The 25,104-nt window shown below is 39.3% G+C and overlaps 1 protein-coding gene across 1 annotated transcript; it reads left to right on the forward strand.

The window, feature by feature from the left end:
- Window positions 1-986: 986 nt before the first annotated feature.
- On the forward strand, window positions 987-24,636 carry Vsx1 (Visual system homeobox 1). Its single transcript, XM_086837878.1, has 3 exons — window positions 987-1,985; window positions 15,277-16,073; window positions 22,195-24,636. The coding sequence occupies exons 1-3, from the start codon at window positions 1,418-1,420 to the stop codon at window positions 23,431-23,433; spliced, it is 2,604 nt and encodes an 867-aa protein (XP_086694004.1). The 5' UTR covers window positions 987-1,417; the 3' UTR covers window positions 23,434-24,636.
- The last annotated feature ends 468 nt before the right edge of the window (window positions 24,637-25,104 follow it).

The raw sequence follows: 25,104 nt of genomic DNA on the forward strand, positions 1-25,104 counted from the left end.
CCATTTTCAACCTGTGTGTTTTATATTCCGTAAAGTTAAAAGTTTAATTAGTTAAGAACAATTTGTGTGTGGTATTTTTGTGTTTGGTAAGAAGAAAGTACAATTTAAATAAAGGTTTAAATCTTAATTACGAAGAGCTGACTTCTTCATGGAGAAACTATAAAAAAGTTCACGTTGCCACACAATGATATTGTTTATTAAATACTTTATTTATCAAAACTATTAAAAATCTAAATAATTTCTTAGTAAATAATAATTATGGCATAATGAATTCAGGGAATAAAAACACAAATAAACTTTGAAAACATTTCGAATATCTTGTTATTGGCAACATTTTGGCGGGAAATGTTTCAGTTTCCAAAAGAATTAATAGCCTGTGGAACTCTCCAACTCGTAGACATTTCCCCAGCTACTATTTATTTATTAACCCACTAAATAAACATTAAAAATCAAACAGAAACAAATAACTTAAGCACACAAAAAAAAACAACCGCAAGCACACACACTCACACACATGGACATATAGCTTGGCGTTGCAAAACAAACTGAAATCGAAAAACCGAAAATCTCGAAGCCAAAATGCAAACGGCGTTTAATTAACACTCACACACACACACACAGTGGGGCAGATCTCATGCACAGCGTTTACACTGTCCGTGAGCGGACTTCCAGGGCGAAAAGAGAAAGCACTATGCGCGTGCAGTGAGAGCGAGTGAAATGGCCTGCAGGTTACCCCTCTCCATTGGAAGTTCGAAGAGAGCGAGCGAGACAACGGCTGTGGTTCGTTTTCGCCTTGCCATCCCCCTTGCGCTCGCAAAGATGGCGCTGCGGCCGCTGCGACAGCGAAGCGGGCAGAATTTTTGTTCCTACAGCTCCGTGTGTGGGAGCTAACTGCGACGCCGACGGCGACGCAACCGGGCAACGCCAACGCCAACGCTGACGCCGACGCGACGCTTTTGCTGGCGTGCAATTCGCTTTTCAATTTCAGTTAGTTTTCGAACGCCGCAGCGTTCGGGTTGAAAAATTACTACAATTTCCAAACGAAAAAAGAGAACTCACTCACACACGCCACAACATTTAAAAGCATAAATAACAAGTAGTAGTAAACAACAACAACAACAACAGAAACACGCAGCAATAGCAAAAGTAAACCGAAAACCGAAAAAGCCAAACCAAAAAAAGTGCGTGAAGTGACCGTTTTTTTCCAGTGTGCGTTCGCGTGTACATGTGAGTGCGCCTGTATGGGTACGATAGCCGCTGCCAGTGCTGCCGCTGCCGCTGCCGTTGCCGTTGCTGCCTTGCAATGAAAGTGCAATAAAGTTAGCTTGGAACTCGGAACTCGGAAAGAAGAACCCTTTCGACTTTTAGTGTGACCCCCCCGAAAAAAGAAAGCCGTCGGCAATCAAAAAACAAAAAAATGCAGGCCACCAAAATGCGAACGCCGTTCGCCATCCAGGAAATTCTCGGCCTGGGCGCCTATCAGCAGCAAAGCGCCGCCAGCGGCAATGCCACGCCCTCGGAGGCGCCACCATCACCGGCGGCCACCCCACCGCCGCCGGCCAGTACGCCGCTTCAGCTAAAGCCCACGATCGCAGCCGCCGCAGCCGTTGCCGCCGCCGCCGGACAGCAACAGCAGAGGGAGCAGCGGGAGCAGCGGGAGCAGCGGGAACGGGAACGTGAGCAATTGGAAGGACTCCGCGACTCGCGATCCTTGTCGCCCGATGTGACCAGACTCTCGGCCGCAGCAGCTGCCGCGGCTGCAGCAGCCGCCCACTGCCAGCTGCCCGTCTTCAATCCGGCCAACTTTTATGCCGCCGCCGGCTATGCGGCCGCCGCGGATCCGGGCAACGCCGCTGCCGCCCATCACCATCACATGACCACGCTGGCGGCGGCCGCCTATCTGAGGGGCTTCCTGCCGCCCGGCTTCAGTACGCCGCACGAGTTCCGTGGACACTTTCAGCAGCACTTTGGCGCCCAGTTTGCAGGTAAGTCCGTGAACTGTGACCGTGACAGGTGACTGGTAACGGTGACTTGTGACTCGAAAACAGATTAATAAATATCCCAAAAAAACAGCAAAGGATTGGGATCTGTTAGGAAACTTTATGTCGTTTAGTTAGCTTTGTTTTTAAAATGAGTTTAACTGCATTTAAAAAGCATTTCATTAATAAAACTGATAAATGAATATTTCAAAAGGCTTATGTACTTTCCAGAATAATTAATTCAAGTTAGTTTTGAACTTTTTTTAAAGTAATAATAAGCTTTAAGCCGTCGATTTTTTATATTTCAATAAAACAAATAAACAGATTCATTGAAGTTGTGGAAATATTTCACATTTCAGTAAATAAGAAAAATAAGAAATTGTATGTTCTAAACCATTTGATTAATATCATTTATATTTATCATATAGCTGTCTCATATTTCAAATTATATACTCATCTTTATAAAGCCAACTTAAATAACATTAAAAAATCTATTATTGTTAAATAATGTTTAAAATGTGGAACAGAAGAGACAAAGATTTTGTAAGCAAATTGACAGCGTTTTGCCTAATATATTCATTATATATATTATGTATATTTCGTATATCTTATAAAGATTAAGTTATACATTGTCTAGTGGTATCCCCACTCAAATAGTTAGTTGGAAAGAAGATTAATATACATACATATGTAGTATATATGTATATTTTAGACTAATTACAAATATTTATATTTTTTAAATATGTCTATCGTTGCAATATTAAAAATACCTCAATATTCGAAGATAGTTAATTACTTGGAGAAACTATGGAAAAAAAATTATTTAAACCTTATTTGAGATAAAGTTATAATTAATACAATTAAGAGATTCAAAAGCTTAATATGTCTAGATTAATTCGATACATTTCGTATACCCCTATAGAGTAATATAATTTCAGTCTGAAGCTTAAAAGAAAGTGAAGGAGTCATTTCCGACCCCATAAATCATATATATTCTTGATCAGCATGAAAAGCTGAAACGATCTAGCCATCTTAGACAGAAAAAAATTTTTGAAAATTTTTTTTTGTATTTTTATGACAAAATTTTTACACCTGTAAAAATTTGAAAAATTGAAAAAATTTTATATTGGTTTACGTTTAAAATTGAGTATGCAGATTTATTTATCTATTAAAAACTTGCACAGAACAGCTTTCCGAATTGAATTTCATGCTTTTTTGGCTTAGTTATGAGTTTTTTAAGGTTTGATTTGTCGAAAAAATTATAGAATAAAAATAACGAAAATATCCTATAAGTTTTGGCTTGCTTTGACTTTCTTGTTGAACTTCCAATTACTTTTTCTGTTTCTAATACCCATTATAAATTATTGAGCTTGAGTTTTTCCTTGTTTAGAATCCTTGACTTATTCTTCTAGGCTAACTTATACATTCATTCCTTAGTTCCCTCAACTGCCATTGTTTTGTTTTGTTTATAAAATCGGTGGCTTTTTGAAAGCATATTCCACGTGCACTTTGCAAGTGAGTTGCTTCGAATGGGGCGTCACAAAGACAAAAAGAAATAATAATAATAAAACAGGAGGCTAATTACACACGGGAGGGGAGAGCGGTGCAAAGGACCCTCCTTTTCTCTCTCTTTCTCTGTTGCATCTGCAACTGAACGGGTGCAGCCAAGTGGCAACCGCATCTGTCTCCGTATTCTCCGCATATATATAGTCATATTCTGTATTCTATACTCTGTACAGCGATTCCTTTGCATCACAGCTTCCCTGTGTCCTGCGTCCTGTGTCCTGTGTCCTGCGTCCTGTGTCCTGTGCCCACCCGTAGGCGCAACTAATAAGCTCAAAGGGGTTGAGCTGAGCAATTGAGCTGCGTCCTCTCATCGGAGTTAAAACAATGAAACGAGACGATTAAGCACACGGCACAAAGGGAGGGTTGGCGGTCCGAGCTTATTAATAACACTCGTACACTGACAGAAAAAAAAGCCATCAAGAAATTAATATACATGGGCTTTTGATTAGAATTTTCATGCTGAGAGAGAGGATCTTGCACTTTTTCCCAAAGATGATCAGTAATATTACTTTTTCCCCAAGATGATCAGTAATATTAAATTCTAAACGACAAGTTTGCTTTATTATATTACTTATTTTTTAATGGCTTTACTAAATATTGTTCTAAATAATTTAAAACATATTTTTTAACTCATAAAATCTTCTGAAATTTTCATTAACTCAGGTTTTAAACTCCTAATACCTTAAATATTTGTATTCCTTCGTAAAATGAACTTTGTCAGGGATAATTAGAACAATTTTCTATTGTTTATATTTTAGCTAAATCATTAATTAATATTTCGCAATTATTTTTCGCTCAGTGAGCTTTTAAACAGGAGAACAAGGACGAGGAGGAGGAATCGGGGGGCAGGAATAAAGGGGCGCGGCGGCAGCCGTCCTGTCAGCAAAGTGTGAAATCTCACACACACTTCACTCGGGGCACGATTTCGGTGTCGATGTGTGTGTGTTGTGTGTGTTGTGTGTGTGTATCGCTAATTAAGCGCATAATTTTCTGTGAAATTAGCAAACTCCACTTGGCACGAGCATCCATTAAAAAATAAGCAGATAAATACGATAGCCAGTGGAGCTTCAGGAAAAGACATTTAAAGGTACAGAAAATGTGGTATAAAGGCTTACTTATGGGTTTCAGATCTTTTTCCCCCTTAAATTTTCATCCAAAAATTATTTAAATAAATAATTAAATATTTTAAGAACACCTTAACAATATAAAGTTAAATTTTCTTCTAAGAGTTGAGCGAATTTCTTGATTATTTATTGCAAATCGTTTTAAAATTGACAAATAAATATTATATAGACAATTTGCTTTTAATTTTCTTCATTTTTAATTCAAGTAACTCCCTTTTTTAACCCCTATTGTTAATATTATTTCATGAGCCTCTTTTTTGGCCACATTTCTTAAGCCACATCAAATGTTGTTGTTTATTTTGTGGCAATATTATTCTTGATGTGTTGTTCTCGCACATGTCTCCTTCACCTTCCCTAAATGGCCACGCCCCCACACATTAAGCAATTTTCACCTGAATTGCCTCTCCGCATCTCTTTTCCGCAGCATTTTCCACAGATACAATTGTATCCGAGAGTTACACGCACTTCATTTGTTAAATTTTCACACTTTACATCTGTTTATTTGTCATCCATTCCGTTGTGTGGTTTTGGTTCTTCGTTTCGTTTCGGTTTCTTTAGTTTGTCATTCAGTCATTCAGTCATTCCGCCATTGTCATTGTTGTCACTGTTGACCTTTCCGGGAGCTGTTGCCAGCCACTTGGTCTTTATCTGTTCGATGCACAGCAAGAAATGTATAGCAAAAAGCAAGAAAATGTGGTCTAGTTATTGAAAATAAAAATATCTTCAAAGGGAGAGAGATTTTCTTATATAGTTGTGATATATTTAATGTTATTGATACTTCATTTCTTGATTTTAAATATATATATTCCATTTCTTTCCCAAGTATTTTCTCTCCCTGCATACTTGTGCATCTTGCGGTACTCCTATTCCAAAGAGTCATGCCCATGACCAGGTTCAGGTCCAGGACCAGGACCCTGCTTATCCTTGTTCTATTTGCCAAAGGTCCGTTCGCACTTTGTTTGCACAACAACAGCAGGAGCAGCAGCAGGAGCAGCAGCCCGGGGCAGCTCCTGTGAGCTGTAAAAAAGGCAACAAATGGCGCATCGTGTCCTTTTTTTTGAGCTCCTTGGATGATCCTGGATCTCGGGGACACGGGGCGTTAGTTTTCAAGGCAAATTGTGTACAAAATAAATCGACTCGAGTGGTTAACCGCAGCTGGGACAGGAGCAGCATCCTTTCAATTTTCTTTTTCTCCAGGAAAATTGCTACTTTGCTCCTGCTGCTGCACGTTGTTAGCCTTAATTTGAGTGGCCATTGAGGAGAGCTCCTTTTCCTCGGCTCTAATAAATATTTACCCGAGACTCTCTTCAGATCCTTGGCGTATGTTATGTCCTTTTGTCCGTATCGCCAACTATTTTGCTTTCTTTTCTTTCTTTTTTTGTACTCTCTCAACTTGTTGTCTCTTCTGTTATTATTTTTCTTCACACATCTGGGTTTTGGGCCATTTCGTTGTCAGCGCCTTCTTTTTCTTGGCCATTGTGTTAGTCATGGTTAGAGTCCCCGTTTCCCTGTGCTCCTCTACAAAGTGGATTCTGTCTTAATGGCAGATAATTGCAGACAAATTGGTTTCCCTAATTGGGTTTCCCTTCAAGAAGATTACCGCGGATGAGCCATGAATGTGCGAATGAGTATTTAGCCTCATTTACAATTGATTAAAAACTTTGTGGAATTAAAGTTAATCGTTTAACGTTTGATTTTGTATCTTAAATAGATTTCTTGGGGTTTGTTTAGTCACTCAAAAAAGATGTTTCATGTGAAATGTTCTTTATTTAAACGTATTTCTTTTGCTAAAAATTATTATCAAGTGTTCTGTATTTATTTATAGATATATATAATATATTGAAAGGATGTTTTTGAGTATTATATTTCTTATTTCCTTTGAAACTTTTCCCTAAAATATTTCCCTGTCGCGCGTGTCCTTTTCCAACTGAAAATCAATCGCACCAATTTCGGCAAACCCTCCAATAATTACCACAAAAAAAGGGAATAAGTAAAAGAAATGAAAAGAAAACCTCGAAAAAAAATAGCAGCGGCCTTGATAGTAATCTCAAGAGTTTCCCCCAACAAAAAGAGGAAATCTAACCAAAAAGATGAGGAGATGCCCGAGATATTTGCGATATTATTGTGTGGCACTTCCGATACAAATCCTCTCGCACATTTCCTGCCCACCAAAAACGACAATGGAAATTCGATAGTTTTTCGCACATTTTCCCCCAAACACAAAAACGAAGAAAAAACTGGAGGGAAAAAGTACCAAAAAATAAGAACTGGTAATTGCTATATCAAGTGTTAATTATGTGACAATGAGTCGGTCAAAAGTACACAAAAAATAAAGGCAGGGAGAAGCTATTATTTTCCAAATAATTTTTTAATTAGAAAACTACAAGTTTGGGTTTCAACGAAATGAAACGAAAAGAAACGAAAACAAATACAGACGATGATGATGATACTTGATGTGGTTTTTCCCAAAAAAATAATCAACTTCCAGCGAAGTGCAACCGAAATGCAAGTGGCTCCGCTGCATAAACAGAGAGAGAGAGAGAGAGAGAGAGAGAGAGAGAGAGAGAGGGGAAAATTGATGACAACAAGTGGCAGGCATTGAAAGGAGTCCAAAGTAGAGTTCGGGACCTCCATCTCCTTGCCAGCTGCATGATCAGCCAAATGCACCTCATCTCATCTCAACCACTTCAGGAGGCTCTGGCTCTGCAGTTGCAATCGTCGTCATTTTCCTAGGAAGCACTCGAGGACGGCATGTAAACACACAGATTTTCCTCCTCAAAGAGTCCACGTTGGAGTCGGAGTCTGCGGACTAGTCACTGTCCCCTCTTTGGATGATGGAAGATTGGAGCCAAGCCATAAAAACCTACAAGGCTAGTCAGCGCATCAGTTAAGTGGCTTTGTTCGCCAGTTTAACTTGAAAATCCCACTGACCCCCTCCGTTTCGAGCATTTTCTGCATGATTTTGCAGTTAAGACCCCGGTTTTCCATCTCTCCTCCTTTTTGGCATTTGGGGCCAAGTGGCATTTTGGGGGAAAAAGTGCATTTGAATTGGCAACGGACAACGAATGATGGACAACTTTTTATATATACTTGAAATCGGTGGAAATCCATAAAATCCACACAGAAAAATGGAAAGAGTAGAGCCAATAAGGAAGGGTCCTGAGAATGGGAAACTGATTCATTAGAATGTTTGCCATCATCACCATGGGAAAGGTATTTGATGAATGTGAGAGGAAATGGCAAAGGGAAACTCAATTCAATTGAGTATTTGTACTAAATGAAGTTATTGGGCTTCTTAGAATACATTATTTCAAGCTTTATTATCCTTAGTGGTTTCCTTAGCCATCAAAACTACTGGGAATTCAGCTTCAAAGATCAAGTTATGTAGCGTTTAATAATTACTTGGTAGAAAGGGAAAATGATCGAAATTTCAATTACCAATTACCCTTGGCTAAGAGTTTAGACCACTTAAAGACCCAATAAAATATATATGCATAGAGTCCTGGCCTCTTTCTAGGACTCGCACTCAAAATACGCAAATACGCACTTGCGGCATTTTTTGTGCAACGCAAATTGAATATTAAACGTGTTAATCCATTTTATTACACAGCCGGGAAGGTCCTTGGTCCTTGGTCCTTCGTCCTTGTTTTATTTGCCGATCTTAACCGAAGCGAGGGTGTATATATGTGTGTATTTTGTTGCCTTTAAAAGGCGTTTGACTTTTTATTAATTTCCCTGTTGACAGCAATTTGCAACGCTACACGAATTTGTTACCACCAAAAAACATACCACACACACACACACACACACACAGTACAGATGTGTGTGTGTTTTTTTTAAGGGGGGAGGGGGGATGGGATTGGTCCTTTCCCCTTTTCCCTTCAAAGTTTTCAGGCACTGAAACGGCCGGAAAAACTTCCGCATGTGTTGATGGGTTAATAAATATTTGAGCACACCCTTTAACACCCTGTCTGTGTGTGTGTGTGTGTGTGTTTGTGTATTTTTATATTTACCGCTATTTCCGCACAGCATTTACAGTGTTGTAAAACGTTGCCAGCTGCCGAAATGGACAGAGACCACAAAAGGGTTGCTTTCGTCGGTCGTTTTGGGTTCCCAACTGTTTTTTGTGCCCATTTAAATGGAACAACGTTCCAGCCATTTCCTAAAGCCTTAACGGCCCCCCCAAAACCCATACGGGTCCTGTTTTATGGCCAAATGAATTTTACAAAAGTGAAACATACAATTTGGCTTGGTTTCTGATTCCGGAAAACTTGTTTTCCACTCCCTTCCAGTAACTTATAAAACAGAGAATAGAAAACCTGAGGATAATAGTCACCTAAAATGTTAACCACAATTTGGCTAAGAGACTTACGGTTATTGGTATTGATTATTATTATTAAGTAAAGAGAAAAATATAAATAATTAATGGTGGAAAATACGACATTTTTAAGTCTGGTAAGGGTTCTTAAATTAGGTTAGATAAGTGAGTTTAAAATAATACCAAATCACATAGAAAATATGTACATTTGCCATAGCCTTCTGTCATTTATATATAATTAATGGTTTATTTATTTAAAGTAAGCATTTCTTAAACCCTAAAACTACAAAGATAAATAGCACAATTTTCGCAGCCATCAGTTATTCAGCTTCGACTCTATTCGATGTTTTATGTACCCAAAGACTATATATACCATTTCTGCCTGAATTTCATTAGCTAATAGCCACCTCTGGTCTAGAGCCACGCCCACTTTGTCGACAACAACGGAGGCCAACTGAACGCGAAATAATGTCTAATTATAAGGAAAGCCAGAGGAGGCAGAGGAAAAGCGTTTGTGCGCAGCAGCGACAGAGGCAGAGTGGGAAATCGCTGGGAAAGCAGAGGGGAAGGAAAAGCACCTGCCTCAAGTGTCGGGCGTATAAATAAATTAAAAGCGGAAGAATGCAAAGCGAGACGGCAGAAGAAGCGCTTTTCGAGAGGGAAAAACTGCAAAAAAGGAAAGGAAAAATCGCACTAACTACCCAATTATTTCATTCAGGCTTCACTGCGCTCTCCTCCGCCAGAAACGGAAAGCTTTCAAATAGCACAACACACACACACAACACACAGGGGGAAAAGGCAGAAGAAAATCAGCTTGAAAATCGAAATACAATACACAACAACAATGCGTCAAGTGGTCGACTGGTGTGGGGGGGAAAATGTAGGGAAATTCGTTGTTGTCGTCGCTGTCGTCGGGGATTTTCAAGGCGAGTAAGCAAATTTAAGCACAGTACAGAAAATCAATGGCTGCAAAGCTAAAAAAAAAAAAAGAAAACAGAGAGAAGAAAACAAAAAGAAGCAGCAGCGAAATTGGAAAATAAGCGTAACACAAAACCGTAACCGGGGAAAAGCCCGCGGCTCCACAACACCTATTCAAGGCCCCTCGCCCCTGTTTTTCCCCCAGTCGCAGCGCTTTTCCTTTTCAATTGTCATCGCCTGATTGTTGCTTTTGAAGAAGAAATGAAAAAATAGCAAATGCAGTCACAGGAATAGAATAGAATAATATATTTATCTTAGCTTAAGTTTATTATTTTGTATTTCTTACTTTGGGAATTATATAAATATATGTGAAGTTGAATTTTAATTAATATACTTGCGAGAAAATCATTCATAACTAAGTCAAAAATGCATTAAATTCAAATCGGAAAGCTGTTCTGTGCTAGTTTTTAATATACTTATTAATCTGCATACTCAATTTAACATTTAAACAAATTTCAAATTTTTCCATTTTTCGAAAATTTCACAGATGTAAAAATTTAAGCATAAAATTACACAAAAAAAATTTCAAAATTTTTTTTCTGTCTAAAATGGCTAGATCGACTCGGCTTTCGATGCTGATCAAGAATATATATGATTTATAGGGTCGGAAAAGACTCTTTCACATCGAAACAAGCTTCTGAATGAAATTATAGTACCCTGTAAGGGTTTGATAAATACAAAGATAGTACTTCTAAAAAATATGTTTTATGGGGATATTTAACTTAGAAAACAGTCTACAATTAAAAGTCTTAAATCTGAAAAGTTAAAATAAATAAAACTTAGTCAAAAAGTAAAGTTTTCCACTGTCATACATTAATTGAAGCATTCAATTGTTATGAAAAAATAATTTAAAATATAAAAAGAAATATTTACAATATTAAAATAAATTGTTTTACAAACCTAAATACATGATTTTCATAGCTTTAAGATAAATTAATAGATTAATTAGCAAAAACTCCCTCTAATTGAGTTTCTTCTTTAAAACTCTTTTTGGGTTTTTGAAGTGAAAACTTTCATTTGTTTGTCTGTCCCGCTTCCACACCCTCACCCTCACACACACACACACACACGCACCATCCGCCATCTTGGAAAAACAACGCCTTTTCGTATTTATTACAACAGCAACGGCAAATGGGGGGAAAAAGGGAAAAGCAATAGCAATAGCAACGGAGCGCAAATCGAGTTAACGAGCTAACTGCGGGACGTCCACTCTCGCCCGCACTTAACACCACCCACCTCCGTGGCAAGGAGGCACCCACTGGTGGAAAACCCCACCGTAAAATGCTGTTGTCTTTCAACCACCCGGGGAAAATTGGGAGACAAGCCGAAAAAGCAACCCCAAAAGACAAAAGGCAACGTGCTGTGCGCTCCGTTGTGTAACAACTAACAAGTTGAGCCCCAGAAAACCACCCACTAAACCACCCACCGAGAAGAGCCTTGCCCTGCCTCCCTGCCTCCCTGCCTCCCTGCCTCCCTGCCTCCTTGCCATTTTTCTTTTGCCACTTTGCTTCTTCAACTTATTTACGTCTCCATTACAAATAATTGCGCGTCATATTGGCTCAGCTCTATACTTAGCCCTCGTCTTTCTGCGCCGAGCCAACCCCCAGAAGCCCCATAGAACCACCCCCTTTTCTTGGCGCGAATAAATACGCTTTTCATTTCGGAACCAACCCACAAAAAAAAGTACAAGAAAAAACAGCCAAAACGGCTGGGGGAAAAATCGAGAAAAAACCCACCCACCACCCAACGGTTTGTGTCCCCATTTTCCGCCTAGACAACCAGCCCCCCCACTCACCACCCCCTCCCACGTCCCTGTGTAAGTGTAAGTAGTAAATACGCTTGAGTATTATTAACGTAAATGCAAAATTGCCAATTTCGAGTGTATTTCCTGTCAACAGAAATTTCCTTCTTTTTCCCTCTCGGCGGTGAAAATAAAATTAAAAGCAAGGCAACACAAGAAATGTAAAAAAAGAGAAGCCAAGAGGAGGGAAAATAAAAAATAAATCGTTGATAGGGGGAGGCTGCCTAAGGGGGCGTCGGTTTCCGTTTGCCTCATCTGCTCCTTGCCACCGAGCTCATTGGTGGCACCCGCGTGGCCCATCCACTGAATCGTTTGCCTACGCAATGCACTCGAAAAAATAATAAAATGTTTAAAAAAATGTTAGAAAAAATAGAGCAAAAACTAAAGAGAAAAGCCCCCGACTATAAAAGAAATACTTTATGGACAAAATATGTAGCATACCTAAAAGGGCAGGCACTTGAAAATATGTAAAAGGATTTTCAATTGGAAAAATATATTAAATGCCTTGCAATTCCTGCTTTTTGGAACAGTGTAATCGGAATAGAAAGATGCCCAAGAAGAGGCATAGATCCAACTCCTGTGCCTGCTCCTGCGGAGTACTTTACTCCTGATGCCAATGCCCAAATGGTGGTGGTCCTCGTTGGCAATGGCGGTGGTTGGTTGCTTGGCTTTTATTAATATGTCTGGCAATTTCAATTTGACTTTATTGGTAATTTTACATTTCGTCTGTGGACGTTGGCGGGGGGTCCTCGGTCCTTGGTCCTAGGACTTGGTCCTTTTTTGCGGGTTGTAGTAGTAGTTTGCTGCTGCTCCTTGGACGGCTGCCATTTATCAGGACGACTTGTTACAGGGAGTCGGAATCATAAATTTAACTCACTCAATGGGGATAGGTTAAGGGAGCCAGTTCCAGCCAGGAGAAATTAAAACAATAAATACTACATGGGATAAACCTTATCCAAGTTCAAGAAGAATACTCATGTGAGAAGAATAGTTTTATTTCCCCACCAATTAAACTCCCACCCACAGGTAACAAATGGCAAATAATAATAATAAAATTGGCACATTATCGTGACCAATTCGATGGGCAGTTAATGAAAATTCATGGAATGCTGCTACCTCCCTCACCTCGCTGTAGAAAACAAAAGCCATTCGATCAAAATATTGCTTAATTGAACAATTAATCGAACCACAATGGCAGGCCAATGTCCAAGGATCTCCAGGACACACAAAAGGACTCGGCCCAAGGCTCGCTCGTATACATTTCACTCCGCAAAGAACTACTACACCGCGTGTACATATCAAATTAATTTAGGCGGAAAACGAGAGAGGAAAACTCAGCGAAATGGGAATGAAAATGGATGAGGAAAATGGCAAAATGCAGACGAGAGCAGGGGGGAGGGGGCGGGGGGCACAAAATATCGCATGACGGAAAATCAAGCAACTCATGCCCCGATTGACTTACCCGAGCAGCAAATTAAATTAGTTGACGAACCGAACAGAACTCAGAACTGAACTCAACTCGAGGCTGGACCAGGCACGAGAGCTCTGAGCACTGGGAGAAATTCTATAGCCTTAAAATTGCATCCCTAATGGAGGAGATTTTCTTATAATAGTATTTACTTTTAACTATTTGTTATTCCTATTTATTTTATAGTTTTCCAAGTCCTATAGCTTTGCTACTTTTAAAGCTATCTCTGTAGGTCCTTCTGCCTTTTATATTTTAGTATATTAAAGAAAAAAATCTATAGAATTCTTAATTTTAAAATAGATTTTCTAAAGTTCCTTGATTCAGTCACTTCTTCTTATATTTAAACCCAACTTTCTCCTATTTACTATCCAAATTACAAGCATTTTTTCTTCACCTTTTCTCGCTCTGAAGAGTACACCCAATTTTGAATAGTGTAGACGATATCGATAGCTGGCCAAAGTGGCTGACCACTCACCAGTCCCCCCGCTACAATCACCATTCTCCGATATATATATATATATACTCTATGTAGCAATATAATGGCTATTTATAAGTGTATGAGAGTGCTTTTAAAGCAGTTTTGCGAGGGTCTGACTCTGGTTGAGTCAATCTATACATATGTATAGATATATATATGTGTATATATAGTCCGGTATAGTGAGGGTCGGGGTTAGTGGTCAGCTGTCGTTCGCTGACCAGCTAATTGTTAATTGATGTGTGTCTAATTATGCCGCCAAAGTAGCCAGGCAATAAAAGCAACGCTCGAGCTATTTACATATATTTATATATATGTATATTGTATATATACAGAACTGAATAGGATGCGTAGGGTCAAATTAGTTTGCTATGGCAGGTGCCTAATTTATTGGAAAGTTGACCAGAGTTTCATTTGATGATGATGATTAAGTGCGGGGGGTAGGAATATAATGCCTTTAAGTGGTCAATCATAAAATGATGAGGCTTTAACAAATAATTAACATTAACATTAATAATAATAATTCAATTAATGATAGTTATTATCATTAGTATTGAGAATTACTTGGTAATTTCAAAGGAACAACTCCAGAGTTCCCTTAAAATCCCTATTCTTAATAAGACAATGTAATCGGATCTTGGACCAATAGATACATATTGGTCAAATTAGGTGGCCGGAAACCAGCAACCAACTGAAGAGGTTGAATTATCCCTATTATCGTCATTATCCTCAAGGATCGGCACTCACAATAGAACGCCCTGTGCCAACACGCCTAAGCCGATTCCCGTTTAATTTGAGACCCAAAAAAGGGCTAAACCACTTAACACCCTAACACCCTAATTGTCAAAACAAAGCCAGCACACACGAAACCGACATTCGTCCTGCTCCTGCCTCCTTTTTCCTTTTTCCTCCAAGGAGCTGGCGGGCCCAAAAGGAAAACATTTGTTCTGTGTGTGCTGCTATTTTCTCGATTTTCTGGGAAGGTGCAAACATGGAAACATGAAAACATGGGTTAACCCTTCGCTGACATTTGAATAAAAATCCTGGCAACTTGTCAAAATCTGCGCGACATTCAATTGAAAGGGGCTTCAAGGATGGAACATGGAACATGGAACAATTTTCCAGCTGCCGGCTTTATCGTGTGCGAAAAATCAACTTTTTATGCTGATGTCGGTGGTGGTGGCAGCAGCTCGAATATCTCCTCTGTCCGGGCCATTGTCTGGCATTTAAAGGAAATAGGATTGAGACAGGGATTAGGTTCGAGGTTTGACAAAGGACCAAGGAAGAGGGGGGGCAGGAACATATCCTACGACATGTGTTTAGCGAGCGCCACAAATTCTATGAGGAAAAAGAGGCGTCCAAAAAAGAGGGTTAAAACTCCTCTAAATCTAAATCGTAGAATAAATAAGTAAATAATAATATAAATTATATAAATAAGTACATTTTAAGGTAAGTTTTAAGTATGTTAGGTATATTAAAACCCGGTTAGACCCCTCTTAATTATAAATCCCAACTATGAGCCACATATCAGTCTGATTTTGATCCTTTTTTCCACCCTTCCCCGCAGAACAAGCTGCCGCTCGTGGTCAGGAGTACGCCAGCAGTTTGGCCAACGTCAGTGGCGATGAGCAGTCGCCCAGCAAGAATAGCAACTCATCGGGCAATGGCAATGGTTCCGGATCGACAAATGGAGGATCGGGAGGATCAGGAGCCAACCAGGTGGCCAGCAATGGCTTAAGTCACCTGGGCTCACCCACAACGAGTAATGGCGCCTCTGGAGCCGCTGGTTCCGGTTCGGGTTCGGGGCCAGCTACCAGTGCCTCTGGCTCCGGAGGCAGTAGCTCCTCCGCCTCCGGTGGTGGCGCTGGCAGTGGCAATTCGGCCAATCGCTCTTCGCCCGCCGCCGGTCCCCATCATTCGGCCGCTCTGGCCGCCCATCAGCATGCAGCGGCTGCCGCGGCCGCCGCCCATCATCATGCCGCTGCTGCGGCCGCCGCCCACCACGCCCATCATGCCCATGCCCAGGCCCATGCCCATGCCCACGCCCATGTGCATGCCCATGCCGCCCACGCCGCCCATGCCCATGTGCATCATGCTGAGGCAGCGGCATTCCTTGGCGCCGCCGGCGGTGCTGGTGGCAATCCCAGTGGCCTGCTGGGTGCCCATGCAGGCGATGTCCTTGTGGGTCCTGGAGGCACAGGTCCCGGTGGCAAGAAGAAAAATAAGCGACGACATGGCAGGACGATCTTCACCAGCAGCCAGCTGGAGGAGCTGGAGAAGGCCTTCAAAGAGGCCCACTATCCGGATGTGAGCGCCCGAGAGCTGTTGTCAATGAAAACTGGACTGGCCGAGGATCGAATTCAGGTGATTACTCAAGATAAATACGTATATTCAAGCGGGGAAATATCCTGGAAGAACTCCTTATTGATTGCTTTAGCATTCCCAAACCCCAAAGAGCTTCTTTTAGTCCTTGATTGACATCTGTGTAAATCAAGTTCTCCATTTTGGGGTTTCTTTTTCGATGAAGAACAGAAACTGGGGGTCCATCACGTAGCAATGCAGAATCTGACTGAGGATGCGCAGGTCTCCTTTCCGCCTTTCCGCCTTTCCGCCTTTCTGCCATTTTATGGCTTTCTTTTTTATGGCCGCACTCGTAAAGATTGCAATCAAAGGCCAGGCATCTTCGATTCGAGGGGAGTCTGTGTGCCGCTTTCCGAGTCCTTATATAAGAACTCCCCCCCAATGGCATTGCAAGTGTTGCCACACGTAATGAGGCCTCCGCTGATTACATAATTACGAGTGCACACAATCGCAGTTGCAACGTCCAAGTAGCGAAACAAAAACGGAAACAGAAGTAAGAAAACGTGGCAAGCGGCACTCGCCGACACTCCAAAAAAACACAAAAAAAAACAAAACAACACAAAAAAATACTCAAAAAACGAAACTCACAAGAAAAGCAAAAGAGGCAGACGAGGTGTGAACCACAAAATTGCAAATTAAACTTTTGTAATGATGAAAGCCATCGTTGCTGAAGGCGTTAATAAGGGTCGCAGGGAAACTTTGACATAATGTCATATACTCAAGGGGATTTTAAAGGCCTCAGTCTGGGATCGTATGAGAATAAAGGGATATATATATAATATGCATATTAGCTATAATATCTTATTAGTTATAATAATAAAGAGTTTTTAATAATGTTGCAAGTATTCTTAGAGACTTAAATGAGCTCATAATTAATGTTTGACAAATTAGAACGATAGTAGAGCATGCATAGGTCGATAAATATATTAGAAAACATCGATAACTTACAGAAAGCGATATAAGAATATTAAATATAGTACTTTTCGATTATTAATAATGTGCCCATTGCTTGAAATAAATAGTTTTAACAAAAAATCAAATGAATATATTAGAAATCTAAGACAAGATGCAATGATTTTCAAAAAAAATATATAATCTATATCGATTGTGAAATTATTTTCTTTATTTTTCCAATTTATGAACCCATTTCCCAAGTTCGATTTTATAGAAATTTAGATATTTTAAATCTTTGAAGACAAATTTTAATTATTTCTTTGCTTTTCACATATTAGAAGCTTATAGAAATACTTTTTAAGGAGTTTAAAATCGATCTTACAGTGTTGGTAAAATCAATATGATAAAAATGGTGTGATGAGCATATTATTCTGGTTTTAATGGAATAATAATCGATCTATATTTATGAATTAAATTCCAATAAATTACTATAATTATCAAGAAGACAAAGGTAATTCCCTAATTGTCATAATAAAGCCAATTAAAAAGGCTAATGATAAAGCTTTCCCCGATATCGACCATTTTGCAGGTGCTCCCCACCCCCTTTCTTTTATAATTTCCAATTCGTAACTCCCGTTATTCCATTAACCACTTGATAAACCGCAAGATGGCGCCACGTTGCGTGAGTGCATATATGCATCATTTTCTGAGTGCATCCTGCTATTTGTGTGTGTGTCTCTCCGCCTCTGTGTGTGTGTGTGTGCGAAAATCAAATTAACAAGCACAATTGGCTGAAAGGCAACACAAAAACAACAAAAGCAACAACAACAGAAGCAGCAGCAACAAAAAAAGGTGCGGAAAAAGAGGGAAGAGAGCTGCAGTAAATATAAAACGCACGCAAATAACTCAAAACACGTACACACACACATGCAAATACACTTCAATTAAGTGCAAATATGGCGCACAGCTTGAAAAAAAAAGCCGCTCGGGAATCGCAAAAAAAAAAGAGAGGAGGGAGGCGAGAAAGAGCCAAAGTGGGGGGAGGTGAAGCAGAAGAAGAGGGGGGTAAAGGCAATCATTAGCAGCACTACAAGGAAGGGAAGCCGAAAGAGGAAGTGGAAAGAGGGAAGAGGGAAGAGAAGGCCGGCAGAGAGTAACGGCAGCGGCAGCCATGCAAATGCAAAAACAACGGCAAATCGAAGCCACCATTAAAAGTTCCTTCCATCTCGCTCTCGCTCTCGCTCTTCCTGCTTCCTCCAGTCTTCTTGGGTTTTTTGTGTTTTTTTTGCCTGCCGTTTTTAATTGCATTCCATTTTGCGTGCGTTTCCCGTATTGTGTGTGTGTTTGTTTCTGTTCTCTGTATACATATATTGTATTTTTTTTATGCATTTCTCCCCCGTTTTTTTCTTAAAAAACCTTCTTTTTTTGCTTATTTTTGCCCGTTGAAAGTAAGAAAAAGAAACATGGCCAAACATGTTCCGCTTTCTCGCTCGCACACTGGAAAAAAGCTTTGCTTTCGAGCCCTCTCCCTTGCTCTTGCTGCTTTTTGGATATTTGGATGTTGCCAAAAAAGTAGCCACTGCCAAAAGTCAGCGATCAGGCGACAAAGTTGTCACAATCGAAAAATATAAATCAAGATAATTGTTTTCTTAATTAAAGTTACATATAAATATGCTTTAATTGCGCTAAAAATAAATTATTTAGGTAATAATAATAACCTCAAGGTGCGACAAGGACGAAGCTAGGAGCTGCATTTCTTTTTCTTTTGTTTTCCAATTTTTTGCAATTGCCTCTTCCCCTCTTCTTGCTCCTTCTTCTAATGCTTTTTCTACTCTACTTCTGCTCCTTCTCCTGGACTTTTTTACCTCGCTGCTCTTACGCTGCTAATTTACCCGGGAAAAAGGGGAAAAACAAAGAGAATAACCGTTTGATACAATCGCAAAACGAAAAAACAAAGAAAAATGCATTAAAATTGCAAAAGAGCAAAGAAATTGCACTCAACCGCATGTTCAAATTGTGTGAATTTACCTAAAAAAATTGCATGGAAATTGCCACTTCCAACCAAAGTTCTCAACTTTCCAGGCACAAAAGAAACTGTCAAAGGAAATCGCTGCACTTGCACACATCAAAGGAAGAGGAAGAGAGTTGCATTTGTAAATTCTCGAGGCTCCTCGAGCATCCTTGAACGGAAATCTCAAGATTCCAAAACTTCCAATTAAAGGAAACAATGGAGTATCAATTATTTCGAGCAATCCATTCCATAGATTCCGGTTATCCTTGAGTTTTTTCCTAGAGTATCCATTATAAGTTCGAATTAAAAGAAAACACAAATTGCATTTCATATTGTTGTTTGCCAAGCATTCAAATTAAATGTAACACTAAAAAACTGCAACTGAAATTGCAAATTACAAATTGCTTGCGCCATCTGTACGTAATAATTTTTTTGTTTTTTGTTTTCTATTTTTGCATAATTTTGTTGCTCCTTGTTTGTAACGCTTGCATTAATTATACACTTCTGCTGTTTCTTTTCTCCTGCGCTTTTAATGAGCTGTTAATATCAACGCACACTCACACACACACACACAAAGAGGGGGAAAAAATGGAATTAAAAATGATTATGCATAATTATGTAATTAACATTTAAACAAAAGAGGTTATGGCTGGCAACAAAAGCGTTTAACAAATTGCTATTTGCATTTTTTATCCCTCTGGCTTCCCTTTCCGCATTATTATAATTTTGTTCCTTTTCGTGTAAAGCTTAAAAACGTAAAAAATTTATATTTTTTATAGGACTTTAATTCCTTGAATAATAATATTAGTATAAAAGTTGAGCTAAAAATAATACCCTTATAATATAATGTTATAATTTAGGTCAGAAGCTTGTTACGATGTGAAGGAGTCATTTCCGACCCTATAAATCATATATATTCTTGATCAGCATCGAAAGCCGAATCGATTTAGCCATCTCAGACAGAAAACAAATTTTGAAATTTTTTTTGTGTAATTTTATGATTAAATTTTTACATCTTTCAAGGTTTGCAAAATTGGAAAAAATTTAAATTGGTTTAAGTTTAAAATTGAGTATGCAGATTTATTAATATATTAAAAACTAACACAGAACAGTTTTCCGAATTGAATTTTATGCTTTTTTGGCTTAGTTATGAGTTTTTTAGATTTTGATTTGTAGAACAAATTCTCATATAAATATAGGTAAATATCGGTTCAAAGAAAGGTATTATAAATTCAGTCAGAAGCTTTTTACGATATGAAAGAGCCATTTCCGACCCTATAAATCATATATATTCTTGATCAGCATCGAAAGCCAAGTCGATCTAGCCATCTCAGACAGAAAAAAAATTTTGAAATTTTTTTTGTGTAATTTTATGATTAAATTTTTCCATCTGTGGAAATTTCCAAAAATGGAAAAATTTAAAGTTAGTTTAAATGTTAAATTGAGTATGCAGATTTATTAATATATTAAAAACTAGCACAGAACAGCTTTCCGAATTGAATTTTATGCTTTTTTGGCTTAGTTATGAGTTTTTACTTGTTTTAAAATGAAAATCCAGATTTATATTAGATTTATCTAATTAAAACTAACCCCTGAATCCTGTGTTCCTATATTTCTATTGCAAAGTGCAAGAAACTATCAAATTTCGTTAATTAAACACTGAATAAATACTTGTGTAGCAATAATTAAGCTTTTTTGTGTATGAAGAATTAAAAAATGCATAAATTTTCACTTAACCCCAGACAAAAAGTGTGTTACAAAATATTTAAATAATGTGCCAATTTCATAAATAGCAGCACACGGTCGCCAGGCTAGGCGCATTTTAAAAAGTCATTAATCAGCGCATTAGCAACACTGATTGAGTTTGTCCGCCCAAAAAACACAACCCAACCCCTGCCCCCTGGGACAGTGTACACTGTACTACACAGTACACTATACACCACCATTGAGCATTAGAGGAAACGGAAGGAAGGAAGGGGGGAGGGAGGGAGGGACGGGGGTGTGTTAAGTGTTGTCAACTCAAGCAGATTTAATTTGCCATGTTTTCACTTTGCTTTTTTTCGTGCTCGTCTCGGCCGCCGCTCAAGTGCAACAATAAACAAGGCAAACAACTGTAAATGCAAATGTTGACATCACACCGAGGAATAAAATTTAAAAATACTAACAACAACAGCAACAAATATATGTGTATATATACAACAACACAAAATAGACAGTAGAGGCCGTGGCCGCGTGGCAATAGAAAAGGGACTCTCTCCTTGGGTCCTTGGAGAATTGCGGCACATGCAGCACAGAAGCAGAGTGGCAACAGCAACCCTGGGAAAAGTTGAACTTTTCACAACAGAAGATTAAGTTGTCCCCGGGGAAAAAAGGGCGGCCCGCAAACTTGTCTGCGAAAATTGAAAATTGACCGTTTAATGTCGAGCGTCGAGCGTCGGCTGGCAGCATTTCCCTTAATGTTAATGTTAATGTTGTTACTAATAAGTACTTGAGTTTGAATTGCAATTTTTTTGTTTCGTGTTTTCAGGGGATGCGTGACAAGTGTTGTCTGTCTAAGAGAGAGAGAGAGAAAAGGGGGAAAATGGAAAAAACCCCCTTTCCATGTTAATTTAATTAGTTTTGGGTGCTGTGCTGGTAATCGTTATTGTCCTGGTCTCTCTTTCTTTCTGGAAACAATCAGGCTTAATCCCTGAAAAATATCTATATATATAAAGATTCAATGGCTCTTCCCACTTCATTTCTTAATTAATTTCTGTTTAACTTGTAGGAAACCCGATTTATCAGTCATTTTCTGTGTCTATTAATCATTATGAGCGAATTTTATACCCTGAACTTTATAACTTGGTTTCACGATCGACTTGTTATGGGAATAATGACTTCAAACTTTGGATTTTATAAGGGTTTTGTTTATTGTGGGTAAAATTATTTAATAGAATTGTAAGAGTATGCCATATATGTTTGATTTTCAACCAGAAATGAGAAAGGAAGAAAGCTAAGCTAAAAATAATAACAAGGACCCTCCAACCTATATTTAGTTGAATGAACTTTCCAAAAGAAAAAGGGGACTTTCCTTCCTCTGACGCCTTTAATTGCATATTGAATTGCAAAGCGAAGAAGATAATTACAACCCCGACCGGAAATATATCTCAATTAATTAACAAATAACGATTACTAATAAACCAAACTAATTGTGGATCCCTCTCTTTTGGACTTTTACAGGTGTGGTATCAGAACCGAAGGGCCAAGTGGCGCAAAACGGAAAAGTGCTGGGGTCACAGCACCAAAATGGCCGAATATGGCCTCTATGGGGCGATGGTGAGGCATTCGCTGCCGCTGCCGGAGACCATCATCAAGTCGGCCAAGGAGGACGAGTCCGTGGCACCCTGGCTCCTGGGGATGCACAAAAAGTCCCTGGAAGCCGCTGAGCTGCTCAAGAGCGACGAGAGCGACAGGGAGACACCGACTTCGGATGATACCAACACTAGCTACTCGGCGGGCAGCACCCACAACTCGCCCATCTCCAGCTTCTCGATCTCGCGTCTCCTCTTCGATGCCCCGCCGCCGGCCTCGGGGAAGGGGCCCCACCACCATCACCATCATCATCATCATCACAAGCACAGCCACGCCCACGCCCACGCCCACGCCCATGCCCAGGCCCAGGCGCAGGCTCATGCCCACATAGCCGCCGCCGCAGCAGCCGCCCATCATCACCAGCAGCAGCAGCAGCAGCAGCAGCACTTGCACCAGGCTGGTGGTGGAGCTGATGCCTCCGCCTTGCAGCATCTTGGCCAGCAGGGACAACAGGCACCGGGACAGGGACAGGGACAGCAGCAGCAGCAGCAGCAAGGATCGGGTTCAGCTGGACCGCAGCCACATCATCCGTACAACCAGCAGCAGCACCTGCATCATCTGCAGCAACTGCAGCAGGCCCAGCAGCAGCAGCAGCAGGCAGCAGCGGCTGCTGCGGCGCAACAGCAGGCGCAGCAACAGGCACAGCAACAGGCACAGCAGCAGCAGCAGCAGCAGCAGCAGCAGCAACACCACCACCACCACCATCATCACCATGCGGCTGCACTGCAGCATATGCACCATCATGGTGCTGCCGCCGGTTATGCCGAGGCAGCAGTTGCCGCTGCCGCAGCAGCTGCTGCAGTGGCGGCCGCAGCAAATGCACGCAACGCGGCAGCCGCAGCAGCAGCAGCGGCCGCTGTATCGGTGACCATTGCCGAATCGGAGCCAGATGAGGAGCAGGACGACCTGGAGGATATGGAGCTGGACAAGGACGGTGATGGGGACCTAGACGAAGTCGATGGGCACAACGAGGTGGATCCGGATCCGGATGCGGATGGCGAGGGGGACATCGACATATGCGATGATCACGACGACGAGGTGCGGCTCCAGGAGCAGCTGCTGCTCAAGGTGAAGCAGGAGCAGGCCAGCAACAGTGGGCCCAGATGAAACATGTACATCGATGTGTTGTTCTAAGGACAACGAAGCAACAACAACAAAAAATAAAAAATTTTACAAGGCGATGGGAGAATTGAGGGAGAAACAGTTGTTGAATCGGAGAGAGAGCCCTGTTTTGGATTAAATCCTGTCTAAATCCTGACTTTTTTAATATCTTCTGGCATGGAAAGGAATTTTGTAACCCTTTAACAATATTTTAAACTGGATTTCAGTTAAATTTTTCCTATTTTTCAATCACTTCCAAGCTAACTAATATTATTCCCACCTGAATCAAGCTTGATTTCATGTAAATCTGCATTTCTTAAATCTTCAAGCAAACTCTCTCCTGAATTAAATGTTACTCTCCCCGATTTTCTCAATTTTCCCCGTCTTAACCATGCAATGAACACAATGAACATTTTCTAAGCATTAAATTAATTGAAATAAATTAATTAATTGCAGCAAACTCATAAGAAAAAAAAAAAGAAATGGAAAACCAAGCAAAACGAAACAATTTTTTTCATACACCTAAGGCGCACACACACACACACCAACACATATAATTAATTAAAAATAATTACATAAATCTATATATATTATATTCGATAGTATATTCTAAATATTGTCTTATATATATAATTTTTTTTTTTTTTGTCGTCGGCGTAATGTAAATATTAAATTATTTATAAATAGCACACACACAGACACGAAATAATAGCATTTAAGCGAGGAAAATTTTTAAAATATATATATGCTAAATGTGATTTAATTTAGTTGTCATTTCTCTGAACGAAGGCTTTTTATCATTTAAGACTCCAATTTTTTTGCCTAAATTTAATAAGATATTTTTTTTTTTGCTGTAAAAAATGTACATACCAAAAAGTAAAAAAAAAAAGAAGGAAGAAAAACAACCCAGTTCAATCGCAATCAATCAATCAACGCAATCAAATATTGAGAATAAAACGTATAAATATTAAAATGGAAATCCCTCAACTCCACTGCCCTTTGCTGCTATTTTCTCTCTATTTTCCCTTTATTTTTGTCAAGCATAATTCACAGATTAATAAAAGATTAACTACAAATTGTGTAATTAAACATAAAACAAAATGCAAAAAAAAAAACAAAAAACACAACAAATCCACATACCATACAACAACACATACTTATATATATGAAAGTTAGATGAAATAAAATGGATGATATTAAAAAAATATATATACAAAGCGTTTTTAATTATTATTATAATTATTAATAATTTTTTAATGGATTAAGTTGGCAGAGCAACTTCTGAGAACTTCAACTTTAGAGGTAACTTGTTTACGAATAAGTAAAATTAAAGAATTCAATGAGCTTTTATATATATCTATTAAAATTATAGATATATACGCAATCAAGGTTAAATTTCTGATCATATAAAAGTAGAGACCAAAATTCGCAGGTCAAAGATCACAAATTATTCATTACAAGTAAGAGGAAATCGAAATGCATAAAGTATAAATATTAAATTAATTCTTCACTTACCATTTTGTTTATATTTGTTTCGTTCTTTAATCCAATTTCGGTTACTTATGAGATTTTATCGATTTCCTTTCCTTCCATTTATTAACATTTTTTAAATCACACAATAACACTTCTTGTATTAATTAATTAATCACTTAAAAAAAAAACAAAAAACAAAAATTG

The sequence above is a fragment of the Drosophila serrata genome, unplaced genomic scaffold, assembly GCF_035046125.1.
Source record: "Drosophila serrata isolate PLE 108 unplaced genomic scaffold, ASM3504612v1 contig_3, whole genome shotgun sequence".
Classification (NCBI taxonomy): domain Eukaryota; kingdom Metazoa; phylum Arthropoda; class Insecta; order Diptera; family Drosophilidae; genus Drosophila; species Drosophila serrata.

Excerpts from the sequence above, each read along its gene's own strand:
- Vsx1 (XM_086837878.1), top strand. The coding sequence starts at position 1,418 with ATGCAGGCCACCAAAATGCGAACGCCGTTCGCCATCCAGGAAATTCTC. Across the intron at positions 1,986-15,276 it reads CTTTGGCGCCCAGTTTGCAG|AACAAGCTGCCGCTCGTGGT; the intron begins GTAAGTCCGTGA and ends CCTTCCCCGCAG. Across the intron at positions 16,074-22,194 it reads TGGCCGAGGATCGAATTCAG|GTGTGGTATCAGAACCGAAG; the intron begins GTGATTACTCAA and ends GGACTTTTACAG.